General features: G+C 36.0%; 1 protein-coding gene across 3 annotated transcripts in view; it reads right to left on the minus strand.

The window, feature by feature from the left end:
• The window catches only part of LOC127879358 (upstream-binding protein 1-like), an 84,216-nt gene that overhangs the window by 15,478 nt on the left and 53,002 nt on the right, over positions 1 to 15,736 (minus strand). For all 3 annotated transcript variants that reach the window (XM_052426133.1, XM_052426134.1, XM_052426132.1), the window contains 3 exons: positions 11,724 to 11,782; positions 9,205 to 9,356; positions 4,424 to 4,478 (listed from right to left, as the gene is read on the minus strand). In XM_052426133.1, the coding sequence (XP_052282093.1) occupies positions 4,424 to 4,478; positions 9,205 to 9,356; positions 11,724 to 11,782 (266 nt within the window). The remainder of the gene's footprint in view (positions 1 to 4,423; positions 4,479 to 9,204; positions 9,357 to 11,723; positions 11,783 to 15,736) is intronic.

A 15,736-nucleotide genomic window follows, 5' to 3' on the forward strand; every position in this document is an offset into this window, starting at 1 on the left:
GCAACTTGCCACTGTCTCCTTTCCTACAGCAATCTTCTCCAGCACAACCGTCCAGACTTACTCCTCTTCAGACATTTCAACCTCAACCTATCACCTACGTCAACCTCTCTGAATGCATAGGCCCCCTGCAACAACTGATCAATGTCATCGGAACATCAACAAACTCCCCAACGCCAGCACCAAACCAACTAACCCTGACCAGCCTCCCACCATCTCACACCGCACAAACAGAAGCACCTCAAGCCATATTCAACCAAGAAGATCCTTTGACCACTCTGCCAACCATCGAAGAATGTCGTACTCTTGCCCCTGAAACAACATCTGACTCCAGCTCTTCATCTGCCTCTTCATCATCTTCATCATCAGTCTCATCCAACTCTTCTGTTAAAAGACACAATGAACTAATGGCTGTGTTGGCAGACATCAATAACAACTTGAAAAATATACATACAGAAATCAACAAGCAGTATCGCTTCAATTGTGACTTCACAAAGAGCATGGCAGACCTCACTGACATCCTGAGGAGTCAAAACCAACCCACACAACCAGCTGCTGAGTGTCCCCCACCCACATATCATCATCCGGATTACAGCCACAGCAACACCCATCACCGTCTTGACCATTCTGCAACTGAAACATCTACCGTCCGATACAACCAGCACCGTGACCGTTCTCCTTTGCGCCCCAGAAATCACGACTCAAGGGACAGACATGATAAGGAAAACCACCGCGACAGAAGATTCGTGCATCGTCGTATGTATTAGTTGTCTGAAACATTGAAACATTGTCATTTCACTTACAATAAACATTGGTTAACATCTTTTAAAGCTTTACATATTCAGGATTGTATCATTTAGTGCTTTAAATTATCTAGTCATTTTGTTTAGAAGGTTTAATAATTATTTAAGTATTAATGTTTGAAAGTGATTACCTGTTGACTAATTAACTTTGGTATTCAAGTTGAAATATGGTATTCAAGATTTTCTTGAGAGTAATTTTTTGTTGTTTGTCAAAATATTGCTGAACAATTCAGTTAAATTATTTACATTGTGTTTACTTGTACAAATTGGAAGTCTAGTCATCACATTATTTATATTGACTTTCTGATCTCAAAAAATGTATTATTGTACATAGGATTGAAATTTGTTGTGATTGTTTTTACAGCATTTTGTTGTATATGATAGTTCTTGTGCTTTAAGCAGTGAAACATAACACTGTACAAAGTGTTGTACCTTAAAAAATGCTCTAAATTACACTGTACAAAGTGTTTATTTATTTTTTATATATTACAGTTCTACTTATATTGTAACTGTAAGAGAGTTAAAGTACAAATTTTTAATAACTTAATTATTTAAAGGAGGACCTTTAAAATTGAAGGAGGGGTAATGTCATGCCCTAGATTGTTCATGCAAACATGTGTTTATATACATGTACATTGTTCATTTTCACCGTTTATGTTTTGCATCTAAATGACTATGTCACTGTTATTTAATGCTTTTATTGGATGCTGTGTGAAAGTTAGAGCTGATAACAGCCGATGCCTACCTTTTGCGCTTCTTTATTATTTGTAATATCCTTTTTAAAAGTCTCACTGAATTAGCGTCTGTTAATGTGGCAGCCATTTTTGCATAAACAGGAAGTTGATTTCCTGATGCTGACATAAGTGCCTTCTGGGTAGTTTACACTGGCAACAGTATTTTGACAGGTTAGTCATACGAAATAATTAGATTAATACTCATATTCCTTCTTAAAAATTGTTTAAAAATGTAATAGTTGTCTTTATAAATGATTTATTGATTTAATTGATATAAATTTGACTTCTGTTTCATTGTAATATTGTCAGAAATAACGTTTTAATATGAGTGACATTTACCGTGTCAAGAACGCTCAAATTCTATTGTGCGCTCTTGCGCGCTTTGCTGCGCGTTGTTTGTGCGCTTTTTGTGCACAATTCATATGTGCGCTTTTACGTTATTATTGCACAACGTTATGTGTGCGCTTTTGGAGAGTATAAAAGGCACTGAAAATTCTCATTCAAGGACTCTGAACTTTGTTTTCCTAGGTGTGAGACCTATTTTATTTTTCTTATATAAGCATTTAAAATATAGTTTTCAATAAGACTAAGCTATTAAAAATTAAGACTGAATTTTATAAAAAATTTAAACTGCATTTGTCATCTTTTTAGGACATTATAAAATAGAGAGTGCAAATACTTGACATGACACATGTATATTGCTGTATTGTAATGTAAATGTCTGAGAATTAATCTGTCTGTTAAGAAATATATATATTGAAAGTTGTTATTTATTTATTCGTTATGAATGAATAAAATTTAGGAAGGTTATAAATCTTGAGTTTGTATTTTTTGACAATTTTAAAACAACTGAATATGCAAAATGTTATTTTTAGTTTACTGTTTATCAGAGTCCATTATAGTTTCATGTAAAACTTGAACAAAAGCTTCAAGTTTGGAAAAGTTAAAGAAATTGAAGTAAAATCACAGCTACCGCTCGGCTCGTGACATTATATTTACTGAATAAGCACAGGAAAAAAGTATTAATGTAACCACTATATAACATCTAAAATAAGAATTCTTCGACTTGTTTAATGTTTTAATAAGATCGGTAAGAAAATCTAGTTAAATAATTTACTTAAGATGTGACAACCTATACAATAATTAAAGCAAACTATAATATAATAATTAAACAGTTATAAAATAAAGTACACGTACAATGTATTTGAACTTACATTTTATTGCAGATTATTAATGGTCTATGACAGACAGATCTTCTGATAGTGTATTATAACAGTGTACGCAATAATTACTATACATTGTATTGATTAACAAAGATTCTTAATCTTGCTCGAACTCTTTCTGACAATCCAAACAAATTTGAAATAGCAGTGTTCAACTGTAAAACTTAAACAAGAGAGCCTGAAAGGCCCAAAGTCGCTCACATGAGATTCAAAGGAACTTACCTGTTCTGTGCAGCCCAAGATGTCATTAGAACAAATGTTCTAACCAACTTTCATGAATAGTGAACACCCTGGCGGCAACGTTTTTCAACAGACCGGGGCCATTTTTTTACACATCCAAGGTAATATTCTGACCAAGTTTCATGAAGATTGGACAATAAATGTGACTTAAGAGTGTTAACAAGTTTTTGCAATAGCCAAATAAGGAAAAATGCACCGCCCCCTGGTGGCCATGTTTATAAACCAACTGGAACAATTTTTAAACTCGTCCAAGATATCACTGAGACAAATCTTCTGACCAAGTTTCATGAAGACCGGACAATAAATGTGGCATCTAGAGTGTTAACAAGGTTTTACTATAGCCATATAAGGAAATATGCCCCGCCCCCATGTGTTTTCAACCAACCAGAACGATTTTTCAACTCATCTGAGATATCATTGGGACAAATCTTCGGACCAAGTTTTTTTATGATCGAAAATAAATATGGCCTCTAGAGTGTTAACAAGGTTTTACTACACCCATATAAGAAAAAAATGCCCTGACCCCTGGTGGCCATGTTTTCAACCAACCCAAACAATTTTCGAACTTGTCCAAGATATCATTAGGATAAATCTTCAGACCAAATTTCATGAAGATCGGACGATAAATGTGACCACTAGAGTGTTAACAAGGTTTCACTAAAGGCATATATAGCCATATAAGGAAAAATGCCCCGCCCCCGTGGTGGTCATGTTTTTCAAGCAACCGGAACCATTTTCAAACTTGTCCAAGATATCATTGGGACAAATCTTCTGATCATATTTCATGATGTTCGGACAATAAATGTGGCCTCTAGAGTGTTAACAAGGTTTTACTATAGCTATATATGGAAAATGCCATGCCCCCTTGGCGGCCATGTTTTTCTACCAACCGAAACCATTTTCAAACTCATCCAAGATATCATTGGGACAAATGTTCTGAATAATTTTCATGAAGATCGGACAAAATATGTGGCCTCTAGAGTGTTAACAAGGTTTAACTAAAGCCATATATAGCCATATCAGGAAAAATGCCCCGCCCCCTGGTGGCCATGCTTTTAAAGCAACCAGCATCATTTTCGAACTCGTCCAAGATATAATTGGGATGAATCTTCTGACCAAGTTTCATGAAGATCGGACAATAAATGTGGCCTCTAGAGTGTTAACAAGGTTTTACTATAGCCATACAAGGAAAATTCCCCGCCCCTTGGCAGCCATGTTTTTCAAGCAAACATTACTATTTTCGAATTCTTTCAAGATATTAGTAAGACCAATCTTCTGACCAAATTTCATCAAGATTGGACAAAAAATGTGGCCTCTAGTGTGTTAACAAGGCAAATGCTGACGCCACACGACGGACAAAAGGCGATCACAAAAGCTCACCATGAGAACATTGTGCTCAGGTGAGCTAAAAACTACCATTTCTTACCACTTGATATTTCAACCATAAAGCGTGATTTGTCCTGAAGTTCGTAACGAACAACCTGAAATACAAAAACCAAGACATATACTTCCAAATACTGGACAAGTATGCAACAAGAAAAAATCTGATTTGATGTATACATTATTGCCAATTTGAAGACAGTTTGTGTGATGACTATTTCCAAATAGTGTCAACTTTGTGAACATATTGAACTAAGATAATGTACAAAGGGACATTATCATTATTGCTTAACTCTTACTATTTTTTTCACATGTGTTTTGTATATGTGAGTTATCATTAATTTGATCAGCAATTTCAACAAACATGTTTTCTGGGACAAGTGTCAATTAAATCGGATTGATAAGTTTAAACTATGTATAGAATAGGACTTAACAAGAGCTGTCAGAGGACAGCGCGCTCGACTATTCGAGTGCTTGACAGTAAAACGTAAGCCATCATGGGGAAATTGTTCAAATTATTCAATAAGGTCAAGGTAATAGTTCATAGGTAATAGTCGAGGTAATAAAGAAAGGAAAAAACATTTTTTTTTTTTTTTGGGGGGGGGGTAGGGGGTTTGAGAGGGGGGTATATTGTGGGGTGTGGTCATTTATTAGACGATCTTTCAAAAATAAAAAAGGAAAAAAACAATATTTTTTTTTTTTGGGGGGGGTAGGGGGGTTGAGAGGGGGTATAATGTGGGGTGGGGTCATTTATTAGATGATGTTTGAAAAAAAAGTAAAAAATAAAATTGGGGGGGGGTTTTGGGGTTGGGGGCAGGGATTCTGGATAGGGGCGTGGGGTATTGTTTGAGTGGAATCCATTGTGGTATTCAGGTAAGTGTTGTTTTGTCAAAGTATTAATAAAATCTGATCATAAATAGAGAAGTTTTGGCAATTTAAGCAAAATGTTCAATTATCTAATTATAAAGGGGGCCATAAATCTGTCAAAATGCTTGATACAATGGTCTTCTCTTGTTTATAGGCTGGGGTTATGTTGGTAAACAAGTATGCAAAATATAAAAGCAATATGTCAAAGGACATAGGAAATATTTCGGTTAGTAGGCAAACTTAAACATAGATTTATCAATAATATGCATATTATAAGTACAAAAGGGGCAATCATTCTGTCAAAATGCTTGATACAGTTGTCTGCTCTAGTTTATAGGTTTGGGTCATGATGGTAAACAAGTATGCAAAATATGAAAGCAATATGTCAAGGGACAATGAAAATAATTGGGGTAGTACGCAAACTTTAACATTTGCACGCTCACGGAAACGCCAACGCCGACGCCGGGGTGAGTAGGATAGCTCCACTATATATATATTTCATATATAATAGTCGAGCTAAAAATGCTTAACCTATATGAATCATTTTTTAATCAAGTTTATTTTTTCAAAAGAATGTTTCCGTCCTGACGGTAAATTTGAGGTCAAAGACTTTGAGGTGCTCACCATTGACCAAAATTAATTTAACTGTTATAAGTTGGTATAGTATTTCAATACAAGAAACCGTCGGGTGATGCTCCCCAAAGGTTTTTTGTCACAATATTGCACTATATATTCAGATAAAAGGTAACGTCTTGAGGGGCATAACTTGGACAAAATAATACGGTGGATGGTTTAGCAACTAAAAATTTTCAAAGGGCCATAACTCTCTAAATAAATCATCTAACCAGAACCCACAAATAACATGCGCATCTCCTCAAGGTAGTTAAGCTTCCCATAAAGCTTCATTGAATTCCAGTCAGTAGTTGGGGAGAAATAGCTCGGACAAGAATTGCACAATATGTTCAGTTTATAGAAAATTTAAAAGGGCCATAACTCTGTGAAAAATCATCCGACCATAACCGGTTGATAATATGCACATTTCCTGTTGGTAGTGAAGCTTTCCATAAAGTTTCATTGAATTCCCGTAATAAGTTGCTGAGAAATAGCTCGGACAAGAATTGCACTATATGTACAATGGAAAATTTCAAAGGGCCATAACTCTGTGAAAAATCATCCGACCAGAACCGGCTGATAATATGCACATCTCCTCTTGGTAGTGAAGCTTCCCATAAAATTTCATTGAATTCCAGTCATAAGTTGCTGAGAAATAGCCCGGACAAGAATTGCACTATATGTACAGTTAATGGAAAATTTAAAAGGGCCATAACTCTGTGAAAAATCATCCGACCAGAACCGGCTGATAATATGCACATGTCCTCTTGGTATTGAAGCTTCCCATAAAGTTTCATTAAATTCCGATCATTAGTTGCTGAGAAATAGCCCGGACAAGAATTGCACTATATGTACAGTTAATGGAAAATTTCAAAGGGCCATAACTCTGTGGCAAATCATCCGACCAAAACCGGCTGATAATATGCCTATCTCCTTCTAGTAGTGGAGCTTCCCATAAAGTTTCATTGAATTCCTGCCATTAGTTGCTGAGAAATAGCCAGGACAAGAATTGCACTATATGTACAGTTAATGGAAAATTTCAAAGGGCCTTAACTCTGTGAAAAATCATCCGACCAGAACCGGCTGATAATATGCACATGTCCTCTTGATAGTGAAGCTTCCCATAAAGTTTCATTGAATTCCGGTCATTAGATGCTGAGAAATAGCTCGGACAAGAATTGCACTATATGTACAGTTTATAGAAAATTTCAAAGGGCCATAACTCTATGAAAAATCAGTCGACCATAACCGGCTGATAATATGCACATCTCATGTTGGTAGTGAAGCTTCCCATAAAGTTTCATTGAATTACCGTCATAAGTTGCTGAGAAATAGCTCGGACAAGAATTGCACTATATGTACAATGGGAAATTTCAAAGGGCCATAACTCTGTGAAAAATCATCCGACGAGAACAGGCTGATAATATGCACATCTCATTTTGGTAGTGAAGCTTTCCATAAAGTTTCATTGAATTCCAGTCATTAGTTGCTGACAAATAACCCGGACAAGTATTGCACTATATGTACAGTTAATGGAAAATTTCAAAGGGCCATAACTCTGTGAAAAATCATTCGACCAGAACCGGCTGATAATATGCACATCTCCTTTTGGTAGTGAAGCTTCCCATAAAGTTTTATTGAATTCCTGTCATTAGTTGCTGAGAAATAGCCCGGACAAGAATTGCACTATATGTACAGTTAATGGAAAATTTCAAATGGCCATAACTCTGTGAAAAATCATCCGACAAGAACCGGCTGATAATATGCAAATGTCCCATTGGTAGTGAAGCTTTCCATAAAGTTTCATTGAATTCCGGTCATCAGTTGCTGAGAAATAGCCCGGACAAGAATTGCACTATATGTACAGTTAATGGAAAATTTCAAAGGGCCATAACTCTGTGAAAAATCATCCGACCAGAACCCGCTGATAACATGCACATGTCCTCTTGGTAGTGAAGCTTCCCATAAAGTTTCATTGAATTCCGGTCATTATTTGCTGAGAAATAGCCCGGACAAAAATTATGCACGGACGGTCGCACACACACACGCGCACACGCACGGACAGACGAAGCGGCGACTATATGCTCCACCCAAAATAAATTTTGGGGGAGCATAAAAACAATAAAAGAAAAACTGATATCCCACCCAAAGAATTTCTTGTGTAAACACACGGAACCATTTTCTAACTCGGCCCAGATATCATAACAAGAACTGTTATGAGCAGGTTAAATAATGATTAGACAAAAATGTGTCTTCTATGGTGTTTACAAGCTTTTTCCTAAAGTTGACCTAGTGCCCTAGTTTTTGCCCCAGTGACCAGTTTCAAACTAATTTGACCAAGTTTCATGACGTTTAGGCAATACATATGACATCTATAGTTTTAACAAGGTTAATGTTGAGGACGCAAAACAGACGATACATGATGGATAAAAGATCACAAAGACTTAATATGAGCACAACATAGGGGGAAGAAGCCTTAACGAGAGGCCTATGGGCCTCAAGGCCCTTAACTATTCTGAGAAGGTGAAGTTTATTGGCCAATAAATGTGGCGAATAGAGCGTTTACAAATTTTCACTAAAGCCATATAATGGAAAAAAGGAAAACTGCCCCGCCCCTGGCGGCAATATTTTTCAACGGACCGGGAACTTTTTCGAACGCCGATGTTTCAGAATAAATCTTCTGACTAAGGTTCATTCATTAACGTGTCTTCTACAAGGTTAACAGGATTTAACTATGGCCATCTTAAGAAAACTGCCCCATCCTGGCAGTCAGGCTTTTCAACAACCCAAACCATTTTTGAACTCGGCCCAGATATCACTATAACATAAGTTCTGGACTGGCGGAAATATTTTCCAACGGACCGGAACCCTTTTCAAACTCGGCAAAATTAGCATTACAACATATGTTCTGACCAAGATTCATGAAGATTGGACTAAAACTGAATCTTCTGGAGTGGTAAAAAGGTTTAAACACTACTATAAAAGAATTAAAAAGAAAACTGTCCCATCCCTGGGGGCCATGTTTTTTTTTAAATCCGAGAATAACATTAAATCCAAGTTTAATGAAGTTTGGACTATAAATGTAACCTCCACAGTGTTAACGGGCTTTTTCTTTAACATGACCTAGCGTGTGACCTTAGGAAACCAATTTTCAAACTCGGACAAGATATCATTAGGACAAATGTTCTGACCATGTTTCATAAACAACGGACGATAAATATGACCTCTGGAGACTTTGTAAATGTTTACAACACATATTCATGATCCACGACGCGCGATTCACAACGCTTAAAAAGCAATCATCAAAGCTCACCAGAAGCACTTCGCGCTAAGGAAGCCAACTCCTACCTTATCCGTGAGATATAAAGGAATCTTCGATGTCGGCTCTTGCATGCAGATGTTGCTGATGGAGTCTCGGTTACCCACAATTTCCGGTAGATCAGCAATTTCCTGGATGAGTTCCTGGCAGCTGAGTTGCTCCAAATAAACTGCGTGGTACACTGCAATGTAAGGAGGTCAGTTTGAATGCTCTATTGTTTATATAGACTAGCGGTGTATTTAAATGTGTTTAAAGGGGACTGTGTCACTAAGAATGGCCCACGGGGGCAACATCCTAACACAAGAATATCAAAGGAAACTGATAAAGGCTTCTCAATAATGTGCATAGTCAATTTATGGGTTCATTGTGTGGAAGCATATTATTCTCGGGGCAATAACTCCATGAAAACTTACTGGAGCAGAACAACAAGACAATATGTGCGTGTCCACCTTGAAGGAATAATACATATACAACTTATTAAATTTGGATCATAAGTTCCTGGGAATTAACAAAAAAACCCAGAAAATTCATTAGAAAAATGTCATTTTATGAATACAAGGGTAATAACTCAAAATTATTTGAGCACAATAACCTGATCATAAAGCACAACAGCATGTCTACTAAAAAGGGATGCTGCATATAAAATTTCATAAAATTCGGGTCATTAAAATACGGTGTCAAACGCGGGAAGACATTATTATTCAAGTGGTAAAAACTCAAAGAACATTCTACAGACCGGAACGCATTGACAATACGCGCAAGTCTGCCCTAAAAGAAAAACGCACATAAACTTTTATCAAATGCGGATCATTAGTTCCAGTGCTCTCGAACGGACACAAAAATCAAATAGTAAAATAACATACTAACATTGAAAGGGGAATAGCTTACTGAAATATCGTTAGACTGGAAGGATCTGATGTGCGACTCCACCAATCTAACGGGATGCTGCAACTCAACTTTTATCAAATTTGGATCATAAGTGTAGGATATCTCACATGGAAAAGAACTGTAAAATCAAAGGCAATAGCTCCCTGTAAAATCATTGGACCGGAATGACCTGGCAAGGATGCACATGTCGATCCCAAATAAATGCTGCTACCAAGTGTCATCAAATTCGGACCATTAGTGTCTGAGATCACACGCGGTAACATTGAGAAGTGTAGATGACGGAAAGTAGAATGAAAGACAGACAGACGGAGGGGGGACATTGAGAAGGACGGAAACGATTATCGGGAAAATTCGTGTCAGACCCATTCAAACTCTATTCCCAAAAAATTAGAATATGGACGGACAGACAAAGAGGCAACCATATGCTTCCGAATTTCATAGAGCATAAGAGTTTGACATACTAGTTTACACATTCTGAGACAAAATCATTTAACAGTAAGCGACCTGATCAGTCCTTTTTTTCCATTTCCATCTTTTACATGTTTACACCATTATTGTGAGTATTTTAAGTATCCATAGGATAGACACAGTTCTTTACCAAGCAAGCTATCACAGTTTGTTAAAGCGATGTATATTGGCATAAGTATGGATCCTTAGTTCAATGTTTGTTTTTAATTACTGTTGGCTAATTTGTTTCCATCAAATTTCTCGTTTTTCATAATATTATATTTAATTAGCTTATCATTCATATGTTTTAGTTAAGTGAATTAATGTACACAAGATGCAAGAGGAATAATGCCCTAGACGCTAAACTTCGACCCCATGGATCTAAACTGTGCTGAGCAGGTAGTGTTCACTAGGTTCCATAATAAAACTGCCCCAACATGGCAGCCATGTTTTTGAACAAACCACATTTTCTAAATAAGCCCAAACATCATAGCAAAACACAATGTGTTTAATGTTCTAAGCAAGTTTGATGACGTGTAAGTTACAAATGTGATTTTGAAAGTGTTAAATTGTTTGAATAAAGCCTCATTAGAAAATCTACACAGACTTATAACAGCAATATTTTCAACTAACTGGAATCACATCTTCCTCAATCGGCGAAGAAATTGTAAGACCCAATGTTTGGACCATGATTAGTGAGCAATAAGTGTGGCCTGTAGAGCGATCTCAAGCTTTTTCTTTACATTTGACCTTGTGACCTAGTTTTGACCCCACGTGACCCAATTTCAAACTCGGCCGAGATTGTATGAGGACCAATGTACTGATCACGTTCCATGAAAATTGGGCAACAAATTTAGCATTTGAGTGTTCACAAACATTTTATTTAATTTGACTAAGTTACCTTGTGTTTGACCCCAGGTGACTCAGTTTTGAACTGACTGAGATTTTATTGGGGCGAATATTCTGACCATGTTTTATGAAGAATATTCAGAAAGCAAATGTTGACTGCGTACACCACACAACGAACAAACAGCGATCACATAAGGTCAGCATAAGCACATTATGCTCAGGTAAGCTAAATACATTGACAACTTTGATAAAACAAATCTAAAGTTTACACAACAGGACAAGACAAAATCAGGAAAAGTAAAATAATCATTTTAGTTCCCTTATAATATCGGTTTTAGCGGAAAACATCGGTCTACATTCTTACTTGTGTCAGACCCTACACGCATGAACAACGTTAATCTGGGTCCCACTGTTCTGATGGGTCTGAAATGAAAAGAAAAATACACTTAAGACCCATCACAATTTTTTTCATTAAATTGAATTTATTTTAAACAAGGCTTTAAATAATCGTGATGTATTAGGAAGGTTATTGCGCTTCCTGACCTCTATTCAGACTATTGTCTAAAATGTATCTTATTCCCTGAACACCAACATTTAAGAGTATGACATCTTTGGTCAAAATGGTATTTTATTCCCTGACAATCAGCGCTAAAGAGTAATATACCACCTGATCTATATCGTCAAAGTTTTGTTTACATCCCCAACATCAACTTTAAAGGGTAATGTTGAATTGCAAAGCTTATTTTCAGAGCTTCAAAGGGTAATTTCAGAGCTTCGAAGGTATTTTCATCCAATATTATAAAGTGTGATGTGTATAAATATGTGCGTAAACATCGCCAAAATAAGCACCAAAACTGTTAAATCAGGGATGCGATTGAGGACAAATTTGAGGGGAAGAAGTTTTGTCGATGGATTTTGAACAAGGAAATGTGCATACCGAGTCACAAACCTCATGTTTATCGATCCCTGTGAACGATGCTGGAAAACTATATACTTTCGCAATATGGTTACCACTTTTAGAGAGTTCAATTTACAATAAATTATCACGGGAACCATAATTCACGATTTTTTCATATGGATGATGGAAGACACTTTGGCTTACCCAAACTATGTGGAAACTTATATTTATTGCTCATTTATACCCATGGTTTGTTTTCGTATTCCAATTTACATTTGTTGTTCACTGATTTGTCAATCAGTGAGATTTGGTGAGAGTCATTCGTTCTTTTTATGAACATCAATATCTTCAAAACCACACCAGTTGCAAATGAATCAGAAAAGAAATAACAAACACATTTTCAAAGACTGATTCTGATTGGAAGACGACAACAAACGACATAGGTCGTAAGAAAAATGCTACTAAAGCAACATTAGGATACAATCATGATACATCACTATCTCCAGATATTCAAATTTTGCGATGTTAAACACTAAATGTTTGAGAAAGAGAATCGAACAAAGACAATGGAGTATTTATGCAATACAGACTATTAAAGCAGATTTAACTAAAGGCTAAAAAGACCTGATATGATAGGTAATATATAAAAATTGCTTTACTCATATTAATGACAGGGTTGATTATTATAATACAATTATTACTTTATGTGTGTGTTGTATATTCCGCTTTTTTTAAACACAATATTAAAAGTTTGTCATAAATTAACATTTTGTGAACGATTATTGATATTAATTAATTTTACTATAATTTATAATAATTTATAATAAGCATTATTATATATTCATATACTATAACTATTTTTTTTCATTAAATTTAAATGATTGCCCATTTCAGCTTTATAAAATATATTGTTGCTTAAAGAATGATGATTTGGTAAATAATTCATTTGCAGATGTATAGTCTAAAAACTTAAACTTTGATTGTGTATTGCTCTACATTAATGTTTGATAACTATTTGTCCTTGATTTTAAATTGCATGGTCCCTTTTCACAGGTATATTGGATAATGAAACACTGATGAGCATCAAGTAATCTCCCCAATAACATCTCATGTGGCTCATACTCGGGACAAAACCACTATCAGTGAGAAAACTTCGGTGTATAAACACCACAGGATTGTGAAATTCTGGCTGACAACCCAAATGTCATAGTTGAATATAAACAGAAGACCTCCGTTTTAATAAAGACATTATAGAAAAACATTTAATAACAAAAATAAACTAGAGCTTTTTCACAGACGTGACGTATACCCCAACGTGCCGCATTGACACAGACTATTTTGCATGCTGTCTTCACAAAACAAGAGAATCTAATTTATGGCGATTTTTAAGAATTATTATGCAATTATCATTTATGGCCATTTTGACCTTTGAACTCTTGAATTCTTGCCCACGACACGTCGTCCAATGACTATGAATAAAATTAATGTACAGAGTCATTTTAAAATCTCACAATAACGACATAGTTATGGCTCAGACAAGTTCATTTATGGCCATTTTTTACTTTTGAACTCAAAGTGTGACCTTAACCTTGGAGTTATCGACGTAATTCTTTTGCATGACATATCGTCCAATGAATGTGTACAAATGTACCAAGTTATTTTAAAATCTCATAATGAATGACATAGTTATGGCCCGGAAAACGTAATTCTTTCGCGCAACACACCGTCAAATTTTGGTGAACAAATATGCCAAATGATTTTAAAATCTCACAATCAATGACATAGCAATGGCCCGGACAAGCTCATTTATGACATTTTTTGATCTCTGAACTCAAAGTGTGACCTTGACCTTGGAGATATCAACGTAATTCTTTCGCGCGACACACCGTCCAATGATGGTGAACACATTTGCCAAATGATTTTGAAATCTCACAATGCACAACTTAGTTATGGCCCGGACAAGCTCATTTATGGTCTTTTTTTACCTTAGAACTTAAAGTGTGACCTTGACCTTGGAGATATCGACGTAATTCTTTCGCGCAACACACCGTCCAATGAGGGTGAACAAATTACCAAATGATTTTAAAATATCACAATGAACGACATAGTAATGGCCCGGACAAGCTCATTTATGGCCATTTTTGATCTTTGAACTCAAAGTATGACCTTGACCTTGGAGATATCGACGTAATTCTTTCGCGCGAAACACCGCCCAATGATGGTGAACAAATTTGTAACATGATTTTAAAATCTCACAATAAATGATAAAGTTATGGCCCGGACAAGCATTTGACCATTGAACTCCAAGTGTGACCTTGACCTTAAAGACATTGATGTACTTTTTTCGCACGACACACCATCCCATGATGGTGAACAAATGTACCAAGTCATTTTAAAATCTAATGATAAATGACATAGTTATGGTCCTGACAAACTTTCGGTTTAAAACGCACTAAGTAACCCCGTGACCTAGTTTTTGACCCGGCACGACCCACATTCAAACTTGACCTAGACATCATCTAGATACAGCTTTTGACCAAGTTTGGTGAAGATCGGATGAAATTTCGGGACAGACCGACAGACTGACCGACAAAGTGACTCCTATATATAATACTACAAAGGTTGATTTTCAATATATGGACTCGGAAAAGTTCATACTGTTTTAGCTTCTCAGTCTTCCGTGTCTTAGAATAAAATTCCTAAATTAGGTTATACAATCATACACATTTTTATATATCTTATAATGGTATAAGTTACATCTTGTTTATCTTATGTTTATGGGTTAAAGTAATGGATCTATGTTTTGATTTGAGTCACGACTATTGCAGCAAAATATAACTATTTAAATCACTATTGCAGTAGTATTCCAAAAGTAATAAACTCATAATCAAGACTAAATTGCAATTCTTTTGTGCACGTACTTGAAAAACTAGTAATAATTATTTGTCGCATAATAATCCAAATACAATATTAACTCGTAGAATTGTTCTTTGTTCTTTATTTAGTTTTCAACACAAGGTTTCCAAGTCAACATATTTTTTTTATTTCCCAAATGTCCGTAAAATATCCTGAAGAGCTAGATACATGCGGCGGCCAAACGGCCGGGACCGCCCCGCGACAACAGCTAATTGTGTACCGTCTATACCCAGCTGTATGCGTGGTTCTGACTTCTCAACATAAAATTCAAATATTGATGTAGATTGGAATACTCAATGGTGACGTGTGCAATTACCGACGGAAACATGTGCAAAATCACGTGCCCAAAGGTATCGACGTTATACGACGTATTCAACGGACGTATATTGACATTAGCCTGCCGTTTACATAATATTTTACACCAATTAATGGGAGGCATGTAACCCGATACATGACTAATTAGTGAAACGAGCAAAGTTTAATTAATTTGGGGGTTCTCTTCTAGTGTAACGTAAACATATGGTGTATGTGTGCACATCCATTTAGGTAGACACGATATTGAA

Source organism: Dreissena polymorpha, chromosome 4 (genome assembly GCF_020536995.1).
Source record: "Dreissena polymorpha isolate Duluth1 chromosome 4, UMN_Dpol_1.0, whole genome shotgun sequence".
NCBI classification, from domain to species: Eukaryota; Metazoa; Mollusca; class Bivalvia; order Myida; family Dreissenidae; genus Dreissena; species Dreissena polymorpha.